This window comes from Aotus nancymaae, unplaced genomic scaffold (genome assembly GCF_030222135.1).
Source record: "Aotus nancymaae isolate 86718 unplaced genomic scaffold, 86718_ANA_hifiasm-v0.15.2.pri h1tg000016l, whole genome shotgun sequence".
Classification (NCBI taxonomy): Eukaryota; Metazoa; Chordata; class Mammalia; order Primates; family Aotidae; genus Aotus; species Aotus nancymaae.
This window is the reverse complement of record NW_026988428.1, coordinates 70,707,208-70,730,943: the sequence shown is the minus strand read 5'-3', so window position 1 is coordinate 70,730,943 and position 23,736 is coordinate 70,707,208. Positions and strand designations below refer to the sequence as shown.

General features: G+C 49.9%; 1 protein-coding gene across 5 annotated transcripts in view; it reads right to left on the bottom strand.

Moving 5' to 3' along the window:
* Positions 1 to 15,601, bottom strand: part of CACNA2D4 (calcium voltage-gated channel auxiliary subunit alpha2delta 4) — a 130,084-nt gene extending 114,483 nt beyond the window's left edge. For 4 of the 5 annotated variants that reach the window (XM_021667813.2, XM_021667815.2, XM_021667816.2 and 1 more), the window contains exons 1-6: positions 15,192 to 15,592; positions 11,246 to 11,327; positions 9,465 to 9,581; positions 6,646 to 6,705; positions 5,235 to 5,397; positions 4,610 to 4,741 (exon numbers count right to left, since the gene is read on the bottom strand). In XM_021667813.2, coding sequence (XP_021523488.2) covers positions 4,610 to 4,741; positions 5,235 to 5,397; positions 6,646 to 6,705; positions 9,465 to 9,581; positions 11,246 to 11,327; positions 15,192 to 15,421 — 784 coding nt within the window. In that variant the 5' untranslated portion in view covers positions 15,422 to 15,592. Of the gene's footprint in view, positions 1 to 4,609; positions 4,742 to 5,234; positions 5,398 to 6,645; positions 6,706 to 9,464; positions 9,582 to 11,245; positions 11,328 to 15,191 lie in introns of all 5 variants that reach the window. The other variant, XM_021667814.2, reaches the window with a different exon arrangement.
* Positions 15,602 to 23,736: the final 8,135 nt, after the last annotated feature.

Genomic DNA, 23,736 nt, shown 5'->3' with positions numbered 1-23,736 from the left:
GGATATGCTTCCAAACTCAGTATACAAGGCCAGCATTATCCTGATACTGAAACCCAGCAAAGACAAATCAAAACAAACTCAAACAAAGAAAAAACCTACAGGCCAATATCCCTGAAGAACATTGATGCAAAAATCCTCAGCAAAAACACTAGCAAACTGAATACAACAATACATTGAAAAGATCATTCATCATGACTAAGAGGGATTTATTCCATGCAAAGATGATTCAACAAATGCAAATCAGTCAGTATGATACATTTTACCAACAGAAAGGGCAAAAACCATATGATCAACTCAATTAATGCTGAATAAGCATTTGATAAAATTCAACATCTCTTCATGGTAAGAACCCTAAAAAGCTGGGTATACAAGAAATATACCTCAACATAATAAAAATCATATACAACAGACCCACAGCTAGTATCATACTGATTGAGGAAAGACTGAAAGCCTTTCCTCTAAGATCTGGAACAAGACAAGGATGCCCACTTTCACCACCATTACTCAACATAGTACTGAAAGTTCCACCCAGAGCAATCAGCCAAGAGAAAAAAAATCAAGGGACTCCAAATTCGAAAGAAAGAAGTCAATTTATCCTTGTTTGCAGATAATACAATCTTATATTTGGAAAAACCTAAAGACTCTACCAAAAAACCATTGTAACTGATAAACAAACTCAGTAAAGTTGCAGAAGACAAAGTCCACAAACAAAAATCAGTTGCATTTCTATACGCCAATGGCAAACAATCTGAAAAGGAAATCAAGAAAATAATCCCATTTACAAATAAAATAAAATACCTGGAAATTAACCAAAAAAAGTGAAAGATCTCTACAATGAAAACTATAAAATATTGATGCAAGGAATTGAAAAGGACACAAAAAAATGGAAAGATATTCCATGTTCATGGATTGGAAGAATTAGTATAGTTAAAATGTCCATGCTACCCAAAGCAATCTACATATTCAATGCAATCCCTATCAAAATACCAATGACATTCTTCACAGATATAGAAAAAACAATTCAAAAATGTATATGGAACCAAAAAAGATCCAGAATAGCCAAAGCTATCCTGAGCAAAACGAACAAGACTGGAGATTAACATTACCTGACTTCAAATTATGCTACAGAGCTATAGTAACCAAAACAGCATGGCACTGGCATAAAAACAGACATATAGGCCAATGGAACAGAAGAGAGAACACAGAAATAAATCCATACATCTACAGTGAACTCATTTTTTTTTTACAAAGGTGCCAAATGTATACATTGGAGAGAGGACAGTCTTCAATAAATGGTGCTGGGGAAATTGGATATTCATATGCAGAAGAATGAAACTAGACTCCTATCTCTCACTATATACCAAAATCAAATCAAAATGAATTAAATACTTAAATCTAAGACCTGAAACTATAAAACTACTGAAAGAAAACATTGAGGAAACTCTCCAGGACATTGAACTGGGCAAGGATTTCCTGAGTAATACCCCACAAGCAAATGCAACCAAAGCAAAAACTGATAAAAAAGTTAAAAAGCTTCTGCACAGCAAAAGAAACAATCAATGCACAGAATGGGAGAAAATATTTGCAAACTCCTATCCATCTGACAAGTGATTAATAACCAGAATATATAAAAAGTTCAAACTCTCTGGGGAAAAAAAAATCTAATAATCTGTTTTTTGTTTGTTTGTTTGTTTAGATGGAGTTTTGCTCTTGTCACCCAGGCTGGAATGCAATGGCGTGATCTCACCTCACTGCAACCTCTGCCTCCTGAGTTCAAGCGATTCTCCTGCCTTAGCCTCCCAAGTAACTGGGATTACAGACATCCACCACCACACTTCGCTAATTTTTTTTTTCTGTATTTTTAGTAGAGATGGGGTTTCACCATGTTGGCCAGGCTGGTCTTGTACTCCTGACCTCAGGTGATCCACCCATCTCAGCCTCCCAAAGTGCTGGGATTAGGCATGAATCACCACTCCTGACCAAGACAGGTAATTACAAATGCTGGCAAGGATGTGGAGAGACACACACACTCATACACTGTTGGTGAGAATGTAAATTAGTACAACCACTATGGAGAACAGTTTTGAGGTTCCTCAAAAAACTAGAAATAGAGCTACCATATGATCTGGCCATCCCACAGCTAGGTATCTACCAAAAACAAAGAAAATCAGCATATTGAAGAGCTATCTGCATTCCCATATTTATTGCGGCACTATTCACAATAGCCAAGATTTGTAAACAATCTAAATGTCCATCAACATTAGATGAATGGATAGAAGTAAATGTAGTACATGTACCCAATGGAGTACTATTCAGCCATAAAGAGAATGAGATTCTGTCATTTGCAACAACATGAGTGGAATCAGAGGTAACTATGTTAAGTGAAATAAGGCACAGAAAGACAAGCTTCACATCTCACTTATTTGTGGGAACTAAAAATTGAAACAATTGAACCCATGGAGATAAAAATTAGAATAATAGCTACCAGAGGCTGGGAAGAGTAGTAATGGGGTTGGGGAGAAGTGGGATGGTTAATGGGTACAAAAAAATAGAAAGAATGGATAAGATCTTCTTTTTGATAGCACAACAGGGTAACTATAGTTAGTAATAATTTAATTGTACATTTAAAAATAACTAAAAGAGTATAATTGGATCGTTTGTAACACAAAGGATAAATGCTTGAGGCAGTGGATCCCCATTTGCCCTGATGTGATTATTACATATTGTATGAATATTTCATATGCCCCATAATTATATACACATACTATATACCCACAAAAATTAAAAATTAAAAAGCAAGAATTATTAGTTTGGGTTTTGGGCACACAATGTATAAAGAAGGAATTTTATCAACAATCAAAAAGGGTAGATAAGGAGTTGTAAAGCAGCCGAGTTTTTGTAAGTTATTGAAGTTAAGCTGGTATAAATCCACATTAGAATGTTATAATTTTAAGATATTAAATGTAATCCCTCTGGTTACCAGAAATAAAATAACTATAGAATACATATAAGAAGAAACGAGAAAGAAATTTAAGCATTTTCCTATAAAAAATCAACTAAACACAAAAGAAGACAGTAATGCAGAAAATGAGGGGAAAAAGCTTAAGGCATATAGAAAACAAACAGCAAAATGACAGAAATAATTCCCTCAGTAGTAATTACTTTAAATTTAAATGGATTAAACTTTTCAGTCAAAACACAGAGATTGGCAGAATGGATAAAAACATAAAGCTAGCAAGCAAAACTTCAGAGCATATTAAAAGGATTACACACCATAACCAAATAGGACTTATTCCTGGAATGCAAGGATGGTTCAACATATAAAAATTGATCAGTGTAATAATATACACATTAAAATAATGAAGGGAAAAAATTCCATGGGCATTCCAATGGATGCATAAAAAACATTTCACAAAATTCAACATCCTTTCATGACAAAAACACTAAAAAAACTAGCAATAGAATGAAATTGATATAAAAATCATATATGGAAAACTATATCCCAAACATCATACTCTATGGTGAAAGACTAGCTTTTCCTCTATTATCAGAAACAAGACCAGGATGTCCACTTTTGCCACTTCTACTCAACATAGTATTGGAAGTTTTAGCCAGAGTGATTAGGCATAAAAAAGAAATAAATGGCATTCAAACTAGAAAGAAAGAAGTAAAATTATCTCTATTCACAGATGATCTTATATGTAGAATGCCCTAAATATTCCACAAGAAATTTTTAGATCTAATAAATAAATTCAGCAAAGTATCAGGAGACAAACTCAACACACAAAATTAGTTGCATTTCTACACATTAACAATGAAAAATCTGAGAATTTTTTTTAAAAAATCCTATTTACGATAACATCAAAAAGAATAAAATACTTAGGAATTAACCAAGGAGGTGAAAGTCTTGTACAATGAAAACTAAAAAACATTACTGAAAGAAATTAAGGACAGAAATAATGGAAACATTCCCTATTCATGGACTGGAATACTTAATATTGTTAAGATGTCAGTACTGCCCAAGGTGGTCTATCAAAATCTCAACAAGCAAGAGAAACTCATTCTAAAATTTATATGGAACCTCAAGAAACCCCAAATAGCTGACTTATTTTAAATGAGAACCAAAAAGAGGTAGAACTCTCAGAAACTTTGTGCTTTGTGTTTTCTATTTTTATTGATGGACTTAATTAAGTTGGCCACTAGCCACAGAGTGGCCTGTGCCATTTTCTGAATTGCCGCTGAATACTCTGGGCAAGTGTGCCTCATTTTTCTAATTGGGACGTAAAGTCCTTAAGGTAAAGAATTGTTTCATCCTTCTCTGTATCTCCCAAAGTACTTTTCATGGGACAGGCGCTTCATGTGGGCATTCATTGACTGGTTTCATGGTGTTTGATGGTTTCGTTCATTCATTCATCCATTCCACAGCCCTTTATATGTGCATATCATGCAGTGAGAAGGGCTAAAACATGGGCTGGAGATGCTTAGGGATAGGAGGACCAGCCCCATTCAATGGGGACCTGAGTACCAGGACCCATATTCAATGCCCCTATTGCCCTATTTCTGAAGAAGAATCCCAGAAGGTCATGGAGATGCCACTCCATGTCCTTACCTGGATAGATCCTGAAGAATCCAGTCGCACTGCCAAAATATTGCCAGGTCAACGTAGGATCTCTCTGGAAGTTCTCCACAAAGACAGCATTCAAGGCTTCAGACATGTAGACTCCATTTAAAATATCGGGGTCTGAAGTGTGAGATTTTAGAAGATGATGATCCTGCAGGGCTTCTCAGGAAAATGGTGGGTGTGCCTGGTGAATGTGCCTGGTGGGTGTGCCTCGTGATTGGGCCTGGTGAGTGTGCCTGGTGGGCGTGCCTCATGATTGGGCCTGGTGGGCATGCCTGGTGATTGTGCCTGGTGAGCATGCCTAGTGTGCTTGTTGGGTGTGCCTGTTGGGTGTGCCTGGTGAGGATGCCTGGTGAGTGTGCTGGGTGGGCGTGCCTGATGAGTGTACCTGATGAGTGTGCCGGTGGGTGTGTCTGTGCCTAGTGGGTGTACGGGGTGGGAGTGCCTGGTGGGTGTGCCTAGTGGTTGTGCCGGGTGGGCATGCCTGATGAGTGTACCTGGTGTGTGTCTGTGCCTGGGCGTGTGCTGGGTGGGCGTGCCTGATGAGCGTGCCTGGTGAGTGTGGCGGATGGGCTTGCCTGGTGAGTGTGCCTGAGCTGAGCGCGCCGGCTACCTTTGTTGTACACGTTGGTGGGCAGCTGCACGCTGCTGATGGAGGTGTTCACCGGCAGGTTGCTGAAGTGCGCGTTGGACTCCAGGAGGAACTCGGCGCCCAGCTCCACGAAGTTTCCGTTCGCATCCCTCTCGTTGATCAGGACCGAGTTGTAGTAGTCGAACTGCGGTGGACGAGTGAGGCCCACAGAGACGTCCGGAGCACGGGGACACGCGGAGAGAGAGGACGAGAAACCGCGCAGGTGAGAGGACGCGAGGGCCGGGGCCAGGCGGCCATCAGTGTCTACACGAGCACCTGCAGTGGTGCGCTGGGCAATGGTCAGGGCAATTCGGGACAAGAATATCCAGGAGGCCGGCGCGAGGGGCATGAGACCGGCGTTTGATGACAGTTGTCCTGACCGCCGCCTCGGTCCCCCACTTGGTGCAGCATGTGTGGACACGGCCGAGGCGGAGCAGAGACACGCAGCCGCGGAGTCAAGGACACATACAGACAAGGAGCCCATCAACCCCCTCCACTTCTCGCGGGCCAGGAAGGTCCCAGAGCCCCAGGATGGTGCCTGCAGGGTCTTGGGGCCTGCAGCCTTGGCCTCAGACAGGGCCCAGGTTCCGAGTCCCGTGGGGAGGAGCCGCAGCTGCCCTCGGTCTCTCTAACACCATGTTGAGGGTGTGCTAGGATTGCCTCCTGTGGAGCCCGGGCCCATTTCCTCCACAGCTGAACACCCCCCAGGACTGCCTCGCAGACACCCGATGCCCACCCCCACGCCAGGTTCCTGCACCCCACACCCAGCTCCTCCTCACGCCGCTGCGCCCGCGCTGGCCTTCCACACACTCCCAGCCTCGCCCCCGCCCTGCTCAAACCCTCTGCATCTGCCTTTCCCTGCTGGGAAAGGCCAGATCCCTACACTGGCACCCGAGGCTGCCCCCACCCCCTCAGCTAACTGTCCAAGGCCTCTGTCTGCATCACCAGCCTCTGGATACACAGGGCCCAGGGCCCACTGTTTATTCAACCAACCTTGGGTTTTCCTATTTCTGTGTCTTCTTTCCGCTGTGACTAGAGGCGCCATTTCCATGCCCTGCTTTCCTAAATCCCCCTGAGTCCCTCAGCGCATCCCCAGGTGGCCCTGTCTGCAGGGGTTTTGGGGCCGCCCTCCCCTTCTCCAGGCTGCATTCTCCTGAGGTTCCACCCACCCATTTGTAGGGACTTGTGATGTGCCTTATACTGGAGTTATTTGACTGAACTTCTTGAGGTCAAGAACAAGTCCTGCTCCAGAGGCTAACACACTGCTGTGCCTGTGGGGGGTGAGCAGTAAATGTCTATGGAATGAGTGGATTGCCACCCTACACTGCCACCCCCATATCTGGTACTCAGGTGATCCTGGCCCTCCGTCACCAGTGCCAGGAGTGGGACTCACCACCAGAGATTCGTTGAATTCATGGTTCAGATCGGCCTCCTCGGCAGCCTCCACCAGATTCTGAGGGATGGGAACACAGAGGTAGGGAGAATGGGTAAAAGGAGCCCAGTGGGTTTTCAGCAAGTGAAACAGTCACCTCGTGACCAGCAATTCCACTCCTGGGTGTATGCCCAGAAGAATTGAAAACAGGGACGCAAACAAGAACTTAGGCATGAATGTTCACAGCCACGCTACGCACAACAGCCAAAAGGCCATGCATATGGCTGAGTGAAAGCAGCCCTTTGGAAGAGGCCATGCACCGTGTGATCCCAACGACGCGGCAATCTGGAAAAGGCATGACTGGGGAGATGGAGAAGATAAGTTGCTGCCAGTGGTTGGGGATTTTTAGGGCAGTGCAATGCTTTTGTCTGATACTGTAATAGTGAATGCACGTCATTGCACGTGTTTCAAAACCCACAGAATGTATGAGAGTGAACCCTAATGTGCACTATGGACTTTGGAATAATGGCGATTCATGGATTATAACCCATCTACCTCTCTGACGCAGGATGTTGATAGTGGGGGAGGCTGTGGCAACAAGGGATGTATGAAAACTGTACTTTCTGCTAAATTTTGCTATGAACCTAGAACAGCTCTAAAAAATAAAGTCTACTAAAATGTACGTGTGTGTGTGTGTGTGTGTGTGTGTTTGTGTGTGTGTATTCAAAGCCAAAAGGTAGAAACAACTCAAATGTCTGTCATTTGATGAACTAATAAACAAAATATAGGCTATGCATACAATGGAATATTATGCAGCCCTAAAAAGGAATGAAGTGCTGGTGCACAGAACAACATAGATGAACCCTGGAGACATTACGCTAAGTGAAATAAATCAGGTACAAACGGTCACATATTGTATAATTTCATTTACGTGAAATACCTGCGCTAGGCAAATCCATGGACAGAAAGCAGATTAGTGGTTGCAGAGCTAAGAGGAGGGGGATATCTGGATTCTGTTTGGGGTGATGAAAAAGTTTGGAACTAGATGATGGAGATGGTTGTACAACATTGTGGATGTACTTCATGCCACTAAATTGTACACTTTAAAATGGTCAATTTTATGTTACATAAATTTTACTGCAATACAAATCTTTTTTAAAGAACAGGCCAGCAACACCGAGTCAGGTGGGGGAAGTGCTTTGGGACTCAGAGGACCCAAGCTCCTGTTCTGGCATTGCCAGGGCCAAGCCACTAAGCCTCCCTGGTCCTCTGGTTACACAGCTGTAAACTGGGTAGGATAATCCCTGCCTCCTCACTCCCAGCCTACAGATCCTAGGATAAAGAAATTCCACAGGGAAAAACTAATTTCAGGGCTGCTTTGCAGGTAAGTTCCCATGCGCACCCTTATAGAGGGTCTGCAGCCCCCACAGATCCCACCCACAGCAGGGGCAGGGACCAGTGCTCACAGGAAGTCTGCAGAGCAGCGCTTCTTTGGTGTCTGAGGCTGTGGAAGGGCACAGAGAGCCTGGAGCCCCAGCCTCTCAGGGTGTCCCGGGACTGCTTGCTACTCTAGTGACGCAAGGACCGACGCCCACCCGGGTCGGGCGAGTCTCATACCCCACTCTCTGTGTTCGACCCAGGGAGGCTGTGTACACAGCGCTCACTGACTGAAGGAGGCAGGTGTTACTGCGGGTGCCAGGCTGTGTGTGAGGCTCGTGCCTTCCTGCTGTGGTGTGTGATTCAGGGACCAGGGATAGGTGCTTGGGTCCCCAGGCATCTTCTCATTGGTTCCTGATGCTAAGATCCCTTGCCCCTAAGCCTGCAGAAATGCTGTGCATTATAACACGTGGGAAAGAAGGCCCCAGCAACCCTGACCCTGGCCTCCTCCCAGAGCAGGGGTTGTGATGGGGATGGGGGAAAGACAGCACACTGGGGAGGCTGCAGCTCACCTGCCCTATCTGCTCCTTCCCCTGCTGCTTGGCCCTAGCCTCAACCTCCCAACCCAGCCAACCACCCCCAACCCCATCTGCTCTCTCCTTGTTTTCTGGCTGGTCTTATGAGTCTTTTCAGGGACTGCACTGGTCTTGGATGGTCCGATTCTTGGTTGGATGGAGCGGGGGACTGTGTCTCTCCAATCACACTGTATCTACTGGTTTATGCCATCCAGGTCCCCATAGGCGTCAGTGCAGACACTTCATCCCAGGGAAGGGGACACCTTTTGTTTCTCCTGGGCCCCCTCCGGCTTCATGGATGTTCAGTAATGGAGTCACCTGGGCACGAGGCCCACACCTGTAAGCACCTCTGCTACCCAGGTGGCCCTCAGAGCACTTGGGAGCCACGAAGGTGGTCCTGATGGCTGAATGAGGGGAAGGGAGGAACGAGGAGAGAATGGAAGGAGGAGAGGGGAGGGTGGGAGTTTGGCTTTGCTGGCTTCAGCTAGCTCGCCTCCCACCCTCCTTCTCATCTGTCCATCCATTCTCAAAGCAATTCCTAGGTGCTCACTCCGTGCCATGCTCTGTACTGATCACTGAGTGTGGCCTGGTGACTCAGAGTTCCCCTTAAAGCTGCAGGCTGACCTGGCTGTGCTGGGCATTGGCACCTCAGGGCAGAGCTCCAGTTCCAGCCCCTCCCCTCTCCTCTTGCTTCCTATCATTTCCTCTTTTACAGGGATTCTTGGAGTAAGGGTCTTTTGCCTAATGGAGGTACAAGGTGGCATCTTGTAAGATAGGAGAGGGTCACGAGGGTGGGAGGATGCAGGGCCATGACATCGGGAGGGTCACTCTGCCACCCTGCATCACAGGCTGGGGAGAAATGCCCTGCAGATCACAGGCCTGGAGTACCTGGACGGCCTCGACTTTTCTCCGCAGCATGGTCTCCATGTCCTCTGAGAACTTCCTCACCAGCTCCAAGCCGTCCACCTCCTCGATCTTCAGACTGGGCTCCACATCCTTGTACTTCTGTTCGGGGAACGTGGGAGAGATGGGTGCACGTGCTTTTGTACCAGGATGGCTGCACCTGTGTATGCATGGCCTCTATCCTCTCAACAGGTGTATTCCAGCACTTGGAGCCTGGTTTACTCAACCAGGGTGAGGCCCAGCCCTCTCCTCCTTGGACAACATTCCCAGTTATAGTGTAGCTGTGTTTCTTCCAATGTCCTCTCTGTTTCAGGTGCTCTAGACATACTGTGGCTATAGCCTTAACAGGGGAGTAGGTCCAGGCTCAGAGAAGTCAGTGAACTTGACCAAGGTCAACAGCCAGATGAGCAGGTGACCCCTGATGGGGCCAGGCTCCCAGACATCCCCGCCCACGTCCTTTGTGCAGGGCCACGCTGCTTCCCAGGGCTTGTGAAACCACTCCTGGCATCAGTTCACCTTTCTTCAATGCCCCTGAAGGGGCATCTTGTTATGAATGTGCCCCTGTGCACATGGATGTGGACCTCAATTCCCACTGTCCCAACAGAGCTCAGCAGCTCCACCCATGAGCCTAGGAATGGGGTTTGAGTTTTCTCCCTGGGCGCAGTGCAGATCAGCTCTCACTGACTGTATGTATTGTCAGTGTTCACCCAGCTTTGCAATTTTTTGGCCGTGTGACCACAGGCAAGCCAGTCAATCAGTTCCCTCATCCGTAATATGTGACATTTACATAGCTTTAGTGAATGCTCTAGAATGCATACATTTTACAGAACGCTTTTACCCCAGACGGCGGCATCAGTATTGCTCTATGCTCCTCGCCCTGAGTTGTGATGCTTTGCAGCATAGCAACCTGCTGTGAGGGGCAGGAGGGGTCTTAGCTGTCATTGCTATTGTGGTCTTTGGGGGTGTGGGGAGCAGCCCGCCCTGGCTTCTCTTACCTCCACCAGGGACAGGCTCATGGGCTGTGGACAGGGGAGACGAGGAGGGACATGTCGTCACATGCAGGCATAAAAGCCTGGGATTCGGGATCTTTGTGATATGGAAATGGTGCCTTATGGATTGGTGGTGGGAATGAAATCGTGACGAAGCTCTTAGTGAATGGTGATAATAGAGGAGGGTGAGCTGCCATTGGAAATGCTCTGGGGAGTAACAAATACTAGAGAACAGTGAAGTTGTTTATAACCTGGTAAGAAGATCAGAGAGCCATAAGTCTGCGAGGAAAGCAATGCATACTAAGAGGGCAGGTGCTGAACGTGGCTGGGGGGCTGATAGCCGGAAGTATGGGAGCTTTCCCTGCACAGAGGCCACAGCCTGTCCACCTTCTCTGGCCCAAGCAGCTCCTAGGGCCCCACACCCGCCCTCTAAGTCTCCGCTAGCATCACAGGGGTTAGGCCTGCATCCCACTCCACCCGCTCCCTCCGTCTCCCCTTTATTCTTCACCCCACCCCCACCCCGTACATCTCCTGCAGGTGTAATTCCACCTTGGCCTCTGCTCCCTGAGGACCTGGCACAGTGCTCTTGACCACGCCCCTGAGCTGCCCCCCACTGCCTTGAGCAAATCATTCACCTCCCTGGGCCTCAGTTTCCCCAGCTGAAATGAGCTGACTTGATGAGATGCCCAGGGCTCCTCCCAGCACTGGCATTTGGGGGGCTTTGACAGCTGACTGCCCTCTGCCACCCTGTGGGCTCCCTGGAAGGGGGTGACTGACCTTCTGCAGCAAGAGGGAGCCCGAGTATTTGGTCACAGTGTTATACAGGTCCTCGCCAAAGGTGTCAGCCCACAGCTTCACTCTGCCAGGTAATGAAAAGACATGTGTATACACACACATACATGCACAAATACAGAAACACACGCATAGACATACAGATTCACACACATAGAAAGCAAGTGTCAACACACAGACATCCACTGATGCATGCACGCTCAAACTCACAGACGCATAATGCATAAGAAATGCACACACACGGCCGGGTGTGGTGGCTCACACCTGTAATCCCAGCACTTTGGGAGGCTGAGGTGGGCAGATCAGGAGGTCAGGAGTTCGAGACCAGCCTGACCAACATGCTGAAACTCTGTCTCTACTAAAACTACAAAAATTAGCTGGTGTGGTGGTGCGCACCTGTAATCCAAGCTACTCAGGAGGCTGAGGCAGGATAATTGCTTTAACCCAGGAGGCAGAGGTTGCAGTGAGCTGAGATCATGCCATTGCACTCCAGCCTGGGCAACAGAGAGAGACTCCATCTCAAACAAACAAAAAAAGAAATGCACGCACACGTACACATACATGCACACCCATAGACATACATGCATACCCGTACACTCACATGCATACCTGTACACACACATGCATACCTGTACACACATGCACACCCACACACACATGTACCAGTACACACACTCATGTACCCATACACACAGATGCATACATGTACAAACATGCATGCCCATACACACATGCATACCTGCACACATACGCACACACATACACACATGCATCAATGTACACACACATGCATACCCATACACACATGCATACATGTACACACAAGCATATGCATACACACACATGCACACACATACACACACATGACATATCCCAGAAACACACAAAAGAGCTCCTGTCCCTTCTCCTGTCCCTAAAGCTACAGGCGTGGGCTGGGTAGGAGACGTGGAGAACCCTCAGGACCCAGTGACTGCCCTGCTGTGTGGTAAGCACCCTCGGCACACTCTCCTGCTGAGGGTCGTAGGGCAGGGCTCACGAACCCAGGACTGAGCCTGACCCCAAGCCTCCAGGGCCTCTGGTTGGAAAGTGGCAGACTGAGAGGAGAGAAGGAGGGAGAGGCAGTGGGCGGGCTCAGGCCAGGGCCGGAGGACCCTGAGGACAAAGGAGGATCTGCCTGGCCACGCTGTGGCCTCTCAACAAATCGTTCCCTCCAGTGTACTCCCTTCAAGGCCAATGGGGGCTGCGGAACCCTCTGTTGAAACCTCAGAGACCGCATGAGGCAACGGTGCGAGAGGAAAAGGCTCTGAGCTGCCTCTGCTGAGGCCAAGGGCAGGACAGGCCCAGAGGGCGCAAGGAGGCCACACCTCGCCCTCTGTAGTCAGTCTAGTGGGGAGCCCTGCTCTCTTGCCCATGCCCCAGAAATACACCATGATCCCACCATCTGGGCCAGGTTTGTGAGGTCCTGGGGGCGGCACACAGGACTAGGTCTGAGCCTCTCCAGATGGAGCAGAAGTGGTTTGCCTGTGTGATCATTTCAAGATCAGCAGTCATTCAGTCACTCAACCAATGTTTATCAAGGTCCTACCACGTGGCAGCCTGGAGCCACCCTACGGTCCCCATCTTTGCAGGGACACCTTTCTCATGCAGATAGCATAGTACATGTTTGAAGGTGCCCATGAAGGTTGGGGAGGAGAGTGGTATAAGGGAAGCCTTCCTGGGGGAGGGAGAGCTGAGCCCTGGGTTAGAAGTTTAGTAGAGGTTAGCCTGCAGAGGGATCTGGAAGAGGATTCTAGGTAGGGAGAACAGAAGAGCTTAGAGGAGCAAAAAATGACTTCCAGGTTTCCAGTGTGGGTTGTTGACCTGATGGTGTTGTTATTGAATAAAATTAAGACTATCAGGAAGGTCAGGGGGAGCACGCTGAGGAGGGTGAAGGGTGATGTGTGTACCTCGGGCTCTGTTGAACGTGAGGTTCCTGTTGTTGAGCTACCAAGGGGAGCTCTACAACAAATAGGCAGGTTGTGTACTGCACAACTCTAGAAGGCACCGATTGTGTTTTATCTTGAAAGACACAAATCTGAATTTAACACCTCACATGAGTAAGCACTGAGTATGTGTCTAACAGGTAGAGACAGGGCTGAGAGTATTAGTACAAAGGTAGGGATTGAAATTCCGAGGGCAGCGGGGCTCTCTCAAGAAGAGTGTGCAGCATGAAATCTCTGAGCATCGAGAGACGCTGGGAAGCACCCCCAACCTCAGGGGAAGGCAGAGGAGGAGGAGCACTTGAAGATGACAGAGGTAACCCAGTGCCGGTGGAGACCCAGCAGAGCGCAGTGCCATGGAAGTCAATGCACTGGGATACAAGGAGGGGGGGCTAGTGTGTCGCAAGCAACAGGGTCTGGGGAGACAAGGCCAGGAACAGCTCCTGGATTGGGCACGAGGAGGGCTCTGGTGACCTTGTGGAGAACAGACTTGGGAGGAGACGGAAGCCCAGCAGGAGGGAGGGAAAGACTGAGATGAGAGGTTCGGCAGGAGTCAGGACGGATGGGGCCAAGTCCTGGCAAGGCAGATGTGGCTGTTTGTAGGCTGTCATCTCTGGTAGTGCCCAGGGCTTCTGCGTAGATGGGCATTGGGGCCCCCTCCCCGAAGGCCTGGATTCCAGCCACCCTGACTTGGCCCTCAGCCCACTCCTGGAGTTGGCCTTCTCCTATCAGCTGGTGTGTGTTCTGGGGATGAAAATTGTTCTCAGCATCTCCCGCAGCAACAGATAGCGTTACAGGCTGGCAGTGGGTGTGACGGTGAAACCACAGTCCAGGCTGACTGGGATTCAAATCCCAGCACCTTCATCTCCTAGTCTTGTGAGCTTAGGGAAGTCACCCGACCCCTCTGGGCCTCTGTTTTCCTCAGCTGCAAAATAGGGATAACATAAGACCCCACTGAAAGGCTGGGCAGACTCATGGTGTCATTTGTGAAGCACCCAGCTCAGTACCAGGCGTGGAACAAAGAGATCTATGTGGCTCAATGGGAAATGATGCCACCCGGTCCACTGCTCAAAAGGCTAACCCCATGCACAGTGCGTCATTTGGGATCCCTGTCCCCACTCCTGCTAAGACACACGGTTGGCAGGTGGCTCTGCTGGTGGCCTGGCCATGGTGCCAGGCTCAAGTGGCTGGATTTAACAGGACAGGGTCTGTAGCACCCACAGTCTAGGAGGCTCTGCTCCTCACATGTATTGGAAATTTCCTTCCTAGGACCACCAGAGCTGGGGCATAAAACACAGACACCCTGGAGAGGTTGCACAGTAATTTAAATTTACACCAAGGTGCACACGACTGATACCGGGTTGTTTCCTGGAGTTGGCCTTAATGGCTGGTTATAGAATCAAGGCTGGAAGGTATGAGAAGGGAAGACTATGGCCACCAAAATCTATTTTTTTCCCCGGTTCCTGGACAAGCCACCTCCCGTGTGCCTGAGACGTTCTGTGGGTTCAGAACTGCTTCACCTTTTTGGAAAGTCAAAATACGCGTTTCCTGCCAAATCCTCCGGGGAGCTGCGATGGTTAGATAACCCGGCTACCCCAGGCCACCTCATCTGGGCGATTATCCGGAAGGAGCACCTGCCCTGCAGGTGTCTCAGAAGCCGCCTGTCAGGCCAGGAAGAGAGCAGCCCTGATTATCATTTCTGCCTAAAGCCTTCTGGTTCCTGGGGAGGGGCAGGTGGGACTCCAGAACCCACAGAGCTTTTGGGAGGAGAGATTGGAGGCCAGAGAAGAAAAGGGATTTACAGCAAGAGAGTGGGCAGTCACAGCTGCAGGGGAAGAGCCCACAGGGAGGGCGGGGGCCAGAGGAGTAGGCAGAAGGTGGAGGTCCAGCCCAGGAAGGAAGCAGGAAAGCACCACGGGGTTTTGTGGGGTGGAGGTGAACGTGATGCTTACGTTTCCAGAGGAATCTTGGCCTGCCCCCACGTGGGGGACAGGGAGGTGCCCAGGAGCAGCAGCCACAGGAGGGCCGAGGTCTTCCGTATGAAGGCCCAGGCCACGGGCCTTGGCTGGCGGGGAATCCAGCGGCTGGTGGAGCTGGGGTTTGCATAGAAGCTGGGGCATGCAGGCATGATGGCCCTGCTGGGGTCAGGGAGGGGAAGGAGGACAGAGCAGCCACAGACCATGAGCTCTGTCTGCCTGCCTTCCAGACCCCAGAGATGCCCCAAACCTTTGCCTTCTGGGCCCTGGTGAGCCTGGGGTCCCCAGCCTCTCGGTGGTGGGTGGGGAGGGCTTCTCTCTGCCCCACAGCTGCAGCTCACAGAAGAGTCGCCCCACCTAGCAAGCAGGCGTCAGGGAGAGGGACTGAGGGAGAGGCTGTGGCAACGTGAACCCCTTTAATCCGCTGGCCTCTCCTCTAATCCTCTCCTGACAGCAGGGAGGGGCTGGTGGGGGTGGAGAGCTGCCTCCCAAGATTACTATGACTGCAGCTCATTCCCTTAGGCCGCAGTGCACCCCTCTGCTTTAAAGAGGCAGCCCCGTTCCTGTGGAACCACCTTCTGGTCCCAGGAAGGGCTTGCTGTGACCCTGGCTGGAGGACAGCAGCTGAGTTTGCACAGTGCTCTGATTGACCCACAAATCTCTTTTTGACTCTTGGAGGAATCCTGGGATAAAAGCCGGGTCCTTGTCCCTGCTTGGCAGAGGCTCTTGAGGCCCAGGGAGTCCCAGGGGCAGAGGTGGGACTCTGGCTGGTGTTTCTAGGCCTGGTGCCTTTGGGCCAGGTCATAGGTCATAGGTGAAGTCACTGGGCCCATGCCTCCACATCTCAATTGCTCGTGGGCGGGGCTGGGGAATGCATCTGCTATGCGGCTGATGAAGCTTCGGGGCCCCTGACTCCATGGACTCCTCCCTTTCCCGAGAGGCCCTAGCAACATGTTCCTGTGGCCAAATGTTTTTGTAAAATATGCAGAAGTGAGATAGTTTAACCATAACTGGTTGAGACGTCTGTCTCTTTGCATCCCAACTTCTCTTTTGTCCAACGGTCCCTTAGTTGAATGATGCGTGAGTGGCCGAGGGCATTTGAGGGATCCAGTTAAGAGGCAAGTGAGCTGGGGAAACATTTAATCTGGGCTTAGTGGGATTTGCTGACGCAGCTCACAGTGACTTCCTGGTATAGAGAAGTTACCTCCCGCTAAGTGTAGGAAGGGCTTCCAGGAACACTCGTCCCACAGGACATCCCACCAGCAGGTGCAGCAAAGAGGCTCGACCCTGCCATACACACACCACACCCACCAAAATAACAGTCAGGAGTTCATCTGCAGAAAATCTGCAAAAGGCCACACAGGTAACATTGTTAGTGGGGGATTTGGTTCTCACCAAGGCCTGGCCAGCACAGACATTCTCTCCTGTTAGAAAACAAGTTGATATTGAAAGAATGTAATTACACCACACATCGCTTTGTGTTCTGATGAGAGTTATACAAATTAGAATTGATCAAAAGTCTTGTATTTGTGAGCCCAAACCAGTAGTAGTACCACACGGGTCCTCTGGGGGCGAAGTCACAGATTTTACGCAGTCCCCGTATCGGATTATTTCTTAGTGTAGCCGATACACCGCATCTTCACAAAATCTGGTGGTTCCAGCAAAATGGTACGCAAAATTGCCACCAACGCAGAGAAACGCTTGCAGAAGCAAGTGTTCTGATGACAAAACTCCTACACAGACTCATCAATAAGTCAATGTTGTGGCATCAGAGTAATCTGGTGGCACAGTTTCGTGGCTGAATACAACGTGGCGGTATTTTTAAAGGCATCTGAATGATTCCTATGAATGCCTTAATCACATACGTTTTGTACATGTTTTGAGGATTACAAATGAAACACATTTGAAAAAAATACTACAGAGGTGCATTGGGCAATCAATACATAAAAAGAATGTAATTTCTCTAGGTTTTGTGAATTTGGTGACATTCACCAGCTTCTTAAAATTTGTAATTTGGAATGATTTTAAAAATTAAATAAATATTCACCTTTTTTCAACTTTTTCATTGTGGTCAAATACACATAACATAAAATGTACCATCTTAATCATGTGTTTAAGTATTCGGTTCAGTGTAATTAAATACATTCATAATGTTGTTCCAGCATCACCACTATTTATCTCTCCAATTCTTTTCATCTTGTAAAACTGAAACTCTTCCCACTAAACACTAGTTCCCCTTCTCCTTCCCAGCGGCTGGCAGCTGCCATTCTACTTTCTGTGTCTCTGATGTTGGCGGCTCTAGGGATCTCACAGAAGTAGAATCATCACATAGTTGTCCTTCCATGACTGGCTTTTTTCACTTAGCACGATGTCCTTAAGGTTCACCCCTGGTGCAGCGTGTGTCAGAATTTCCTTCCTTTTTTTTTTTTTGAGATGGAGTCTCGCTCTGTCGCCGAGGCTGGAGTGCAATGGCGCGATCTTGGCTCACTGCAACCTCTGCCTCCCAGGATCAAGCAATTCTCCTGTCTCAGTCTCCTGAGTAGCTGGGATTACAGGTGCTTGCCACCACGCCCGGCTAATTTTTGTATTTTTTAGTAGAGATGGGATTTCACCATGTTGATCAGGCTGGTCTGGATCTCTTGACTTTGTGATACACCTGCCTCAGCCTCCCAAAGTGCTGGGATTACAGGTGTGAGCCACCATGCCTGGTCAGAATTTCCTTCCTTCTTAAGGCTGATTAACATTCCATTGTGTGGATAGACCTTATTTTGTGCATTCATTCCTCTATCGATGGACATCAGGATGGTGTCCTCCTTTTGGCTACTATGAAACATGCTGCTCTCAACATGGGTGTGCAAATATTTCCTCCAGATCCTGCTTTCAATAATAAATATTCACTTTTATATTCATGTTTGTACTTGTGATTTGCATTATTTTTCTTTCATGGATAACCACTCCCAAATTATACAAGCTCCCGACCCCCTGGAGCCTGCCCCCACCAGGTTCCAGCACCCTGTCCGGAAAGGCTCCACCTCTCTCTACTGTGTCAAGTGTGCGAGCTGCTTAGAAAGCTCCATCCTTCATAGACACACTGGTGGTCTGGGTCCTGCGCAGCCCCTTAGACATACTGAGGAAGCCCCAAGACTAGGATGATGGGTCCTCAGCCCAAGGCCACCGCTGGCCTCCAGGCGGCTGCCTCTGCTCACTTCCCCTTCAGACTCCAGCGAAGGCTTCCTTCCCTGACTGGAGGGGCGGGTAACAGCTGGGCTGCATCCTGTGTCCCCTACATCCACACCATTCCAAGGAGTCCTTTGGGTAAGGACTGTTTCCTGTAGCCCGTCTGGTATCGCGCCTCCCCACTCTGCCTCTCTTCATCTATTCTTAACGCAGCAACCAAGGGATCTTTTCAAATATGAGTCAGACCATGTGGCTTCTCTGCTCTGAAGCCCCCAGGGCTGCCCATCTCCCTTAGAGGAAAAGCCACAGTTTTGATCACAGCCACGAGGCCCTACCTGGCTGGACCTGGTTTCTCCCTGACCGTGTCTCTCAGGCTGCCGCCCGCAGTGGGGCTCCTGCTGCTCCTTGGGTTCCTCAGGTGCGCCCCCTCGGTGCAGCTGACCTCGGAGTTTGCACCATGATGTGGCTCTGGCTGCCTGCTTCCCCTGCATGGCCAGCTCCCTCATTTTCATCAGTGTCTGGTGTCGGGGCTCCTGCAGGAAAAGCTGGTACCCTTGGATCGGGCAGCTTGAGAAGCGTTTACCAGAGAGGCTATTTACAGAGGTATGGATGGAGTCCTGTGGGAACGCTGCAGTGGCCAGGTCTGGAAACCATGGGGAGCCCACCCTTAAGCCTTGAGGACAGGGACGGGAAAGCCACTGGACCCTGGAGAGAGCAGGCTGTATGGGGAGCACTGTGGCCTCCAGTCAAGGGATGTGGCCAGCCACTGCAGTCCCATGGAAGGGCTGGGGCAAGGAACACCCAGTCTCCTGCTGGGCCCCCACCTGGTGAACCCTAGGAGCTCATCCATGTGGCCCCCCAGAACAGTCCCCCAGGACAGCAGAGGGTGCTCTTGGAGGAGCCAGCAGGAGATGCCCAGCTCAAGGTCTTGAAAGCCACCTTTCACGATGAAGTTTCCTTCAATGAGAGAGTGGCAGTGATGCACAGCTTTGTGAATAGGCTGTCAAGCACTGAGCGGAAAACTTCAACATGGTGAATTTTATGGTATACGAATTACTTCTCCATTAAAAAACCTTTTTTTTGAAAATTGCCTCTTGAATGAGTGAAGCCTTCCCTGGCTACAAGATCTACCATCTTGCCCGACCCCTGACATTCCCTGTCCTTCTTCGCAGCATCTTTCCTCTCCTCGGTGGCTACCACGGGGTGTGCCATATCCAGGCCTCCTCCTCTAGCACACAGCCTCCATAAGGGCAGGGCCTGCGGGCTGTTGTCCCTGCTGTATGCCCGGTCCCTCAGCACAAGGAGGTGAAGATGATTGGAATGAAAGGGATTAAAGGGGGTGCATCCTGCGTGGAGGTGAGGGCTCTTGGACTGAGTCCTGCCTGTCTCCGCCTCTGCTCTCCAGGGCCTTTGAACAGGAGCCCCAGGGCCCCAGGGTTAGTTTGAAAACCCCCACGTAGCCAGAAAAAGCCTTTCATTTCCCCTTCATTTTACGAATGTGTCTCGGACGGCTCATTTCATCCTCAAGTGACACAGAGGACATCACGAAGGCCATCTGTGACATCCATACACCACTGTTCAGGGCAGCGTTATTAACAACAGCAGAAGGTGGAAGCAACCCAGGTGTTCACCACACATGGACGTGGGCTATGGACAAATCCAAGTGTCAACAAACCAACAAAACGTGATCTTGCACACGACGGGCTGTTAAAAGGAAGGAAATCCCGACACACACTACAACACGGATCAACCTTGAGGACATTATGCTGAGCGAAATAAGCCAGTCACAAAAGGACAAATACTGTATGATGCCATTTACACGCAGTTCTTAGAGCAGTCAGATTCACAGAGACAGGGAGCAGCATGGTGGGTGCCGGAGCTGGAGGGAGGGAGCAGTGGGGAGTTAGTGTGTAATGGGTGCAGAGCTTCAGTTCTGCAAGGTGAAAAGCGTTCTGGAGATGGGAGCTGGTGGCGGTTTCACAAGTGCATGAATGTATTTAGCACCACTGAGCTCTACACTAAAAAATGCTTATGATGGTACATTTTATGTTATGTGTATTTTACCACAATTTTAAAAAAAAAGTGAGAAAAAAGAGGTGTGTGGGGAGGGGCTGTACAGCTACCCTGGGCAAAACCAGGAGTCCAGACACCCCCGACTTCCTCATCTCCCAGAGACTGCTTCCCATCCTTCAAACAACCATTGCTCCAAAATGCCAGTCTGGCTGGATTGCAGAGCTTAAAAGGGAGAGTGCATTTCAGCTTCCTAATGCCTTTAATCAGGGCCCAGCCAATTTTACTCAACAAGGGAGGAGGAAGTGAGAAATAAGGTCATTAAACAAAATGGTCTTGCTTGAACACGTGCCTCCTGCAACTACACACACACACGGGGACATACACATGCACACACCTCCCCACCCATCACTAAGAAACGCAGCTTGGATTCAGGTGGTAAACAAGCTCATCAGCCTAGCGTCAACCTAGATTTGCTGGTGCAGTCTCCTGCCTGCGGGACATCAGGCCTCCAACTTGTCCCTTCTGCCTGGAGAGTCTGAGGCACATAAAGCCAGGAGCAGAGGGCAGCGGGCTAATTAGAGGCTGGCCAGGCAGGCGGCTGCTGCGAGGCTGTGTGGAGAGGCAGTCTGCCAAGGAGCGGACCCCTGGGGACCTGCCGTGTCTATAAATACCCTGAAGGTAACTTGTTACAGGGTGTGTATGTGTGTGTATGACAGAGAGAGAGAGAGAGACAGAGAGAGAGAGAGAGAGAGAGAGTGTGAGTGTATGGGGAGGTAAAGACTGAAGCTGAAGAAACTCAGAGGGCCTGGTGGGGATTTAGGAGCTGGGGGAGGACTTGGTGGTGAAAGGAGTTGGTGAGTTTCCACAGCTTCACAGCGCAGGAGGAGTGCAGAGAGGCCTCAAGAGGAAATTCAAGCATCAAAGAACAGGCTTTGAGAGGGAAGACCAGAGGAAGTGCTTGCTGAGAGGTACCAGCAATTTCCTTATTTAACCAAGTGAGGGCTAGCTGTGAACCCAGAGCATGTGCTTCAGGTTGTGACCCATGATGGGGAAATGACCCAGGCATAGGGAAATGGGAAATGGAGGCAGAGTGGCAGTGTGACATTGTCCATGCCAGTGACCCACCAGCATCCTGGGAGACAATAACTTCACCATAGGGACACAGGCCAGGCATATGAGGACTCTGGTCTAAATCCCAGGTCTGTGTTGATCATGTGCACTGAGGTGCCACACAGGGGAAGACACAGGGAGCACCTACCTGGGAAAGAAGGCCTGGTAACCTCCTGGGAGGACAGACGGAGCACCCACCTGTGGAAGGAGTCGTGGAAACCACATGGGAGGAAGTAGGGAACACCCATCTGGGGAAGGAGGCCTGGAAACCACCCAGGAGAACAGAGGGAGCACCCACCTGGGGAAGGAGGCCTGGAAACCTCCTGGGAGGACAGAGGGAGTGCCCACCTGGGGAAGGAGGCCTGGAAACCACCCAGGAGAACAGAGGGAGTGCCCACCTGGGGAAGGAGGCCTGGAAACCACATGGGAGGATGGAGGGAGTGCCCACCTGGGGAAGGCGGCCTGGAAACTACCTGGGAGGATGGAGGGAGCGCCCACTTGGGGAAGGAGGCCTGGAAATCTCCCGAGAGGACAGAGGGAGCACCCACCTGGGGAAGGAGGCCTGGAAACTACCTGGGAGGACGGAGGGAGGGCCCACCTGGGGAAGGAGGCCTGGAAATCTCCCAGGAGGATGGAGGGAGCACCCACCTGGGGAAGGAGGCCTGGAAACCACACGGGAGGATGGAGGGAACACTAACCTGGGAAAGGAGGCTTGGAAACCACACGGGAGGATGGAGTGGGTACCCACCTGGAGAAGGGGGCCTGGAAACTGCCCAGGAGGATAGAGGGAGTGCCCACCTGGGGAAGGAGGCCTGGAAACCTCCCAGGAGGACAGAGGGAACACCCACCTGGGGAAGGAGGCTTGGAAACCTCCTAATAGGATGGAGTGGGTACCCACCTGGGGAAGGGGGCCTGGTATCACGTCTCAGCTCTGACCTTAAGGTGTGACTTTGGGCAAAGCACTCCCTGCTCTGGGCCTCAGTTTCCCCATCTGTATGTGGGAGGGGCCTGGGATGCTGGAGTTCTCCACAGGTGGTCCTGACCTCCCTGCCCTGCTGCAGATGGCCCTGTGTCTGAGAAGAGTTTACATGTGCTCAGCTGTGGTGGGTCCGCATCTTCTCATGAGGGGCTGTCCACATGACCTTGGCCAGAGAGAGGGTGTCAGCAGTCCTGAGAGCTGGGGCTACTGTGCTTTATGTAATATGAAGACAAAACATGTCTGTAATTAGCCTGTTAGGCGGGTGAGCATCTGCCTTGTAATCTCATTGATATTAGTAATGTGCCTAACCAGTTCCTCATGGACAGTGCGTGAGCTCAGACTCTGGCATCTGGGGGTCAGGGCTTGAACCCCAGCACTGTCCCTTCCTAACCCATTATCCACAGCATGTCGTTTTTCTTAACTGTAAAATGGGGATGACACTACCTGTGTCAGGCAGAAATGTATTCAGCTGCAAGTAACAGCAAATCCAGCTAACAAACAGGGATTTGTGAGAACAAGGAGTTTGGAGTGGGTGGTTCCGATAGCAGCCCGTCTTGGCTCAGCTGCTCCGTGATGCCTGCAGAGACCCAGATTCCCCTTCGTTCCACCTTCTCTCTTCTGTGTGCTGGTTTTCATCCTCACATGGCTCACCTCACTGTCACCAGACAGCTGCTGCCATTCAACATCATGTCCAAGTTCACAGTAGGGGACAGGAGAAGGGCCATGCCTCTGACTGGCCAAAAGTGGGCCATGTGATCACCTTGAGCTGCAAGGGAGGCTGGAAAGATGGGAACAAGGTGATCCTAACTTGTCTAACAAATCATGATCTGTTGTCTGAGGCTGGGTATTTTTATCGAGGAAGAACAGAAGCGTATGATGTGGGCGGCTAGGCCTGCCTCACTCCTGAGTAGTGAATGAGATGAGGCAGGTAAAGCTCTCAGTGCAGGGCCTGGCACTCACAAACACTCTTCATTATCATGTACATGTGAGTTTTCTTCCTGTGTAAGGACTGATGGGTAAACCGTTATTTTCAGGGGAGCTAGCAAAGGGTGCACCCCCTCTTCTTCAGAACAGAAGACACAGGACAGAGATTGGGCAGGCTCTCAGCTGCGGGGCCCAGGGGCCTATTTACTCTGAGAACCTTTCATGGCCTTTCTGGTGGGTGCAGTGGAACAAGCCTCACCCATGAGTCAGAAGGGCTGGTTTTCAGTCTGCACCCTGATACTGATCTCCTGTGCCGCC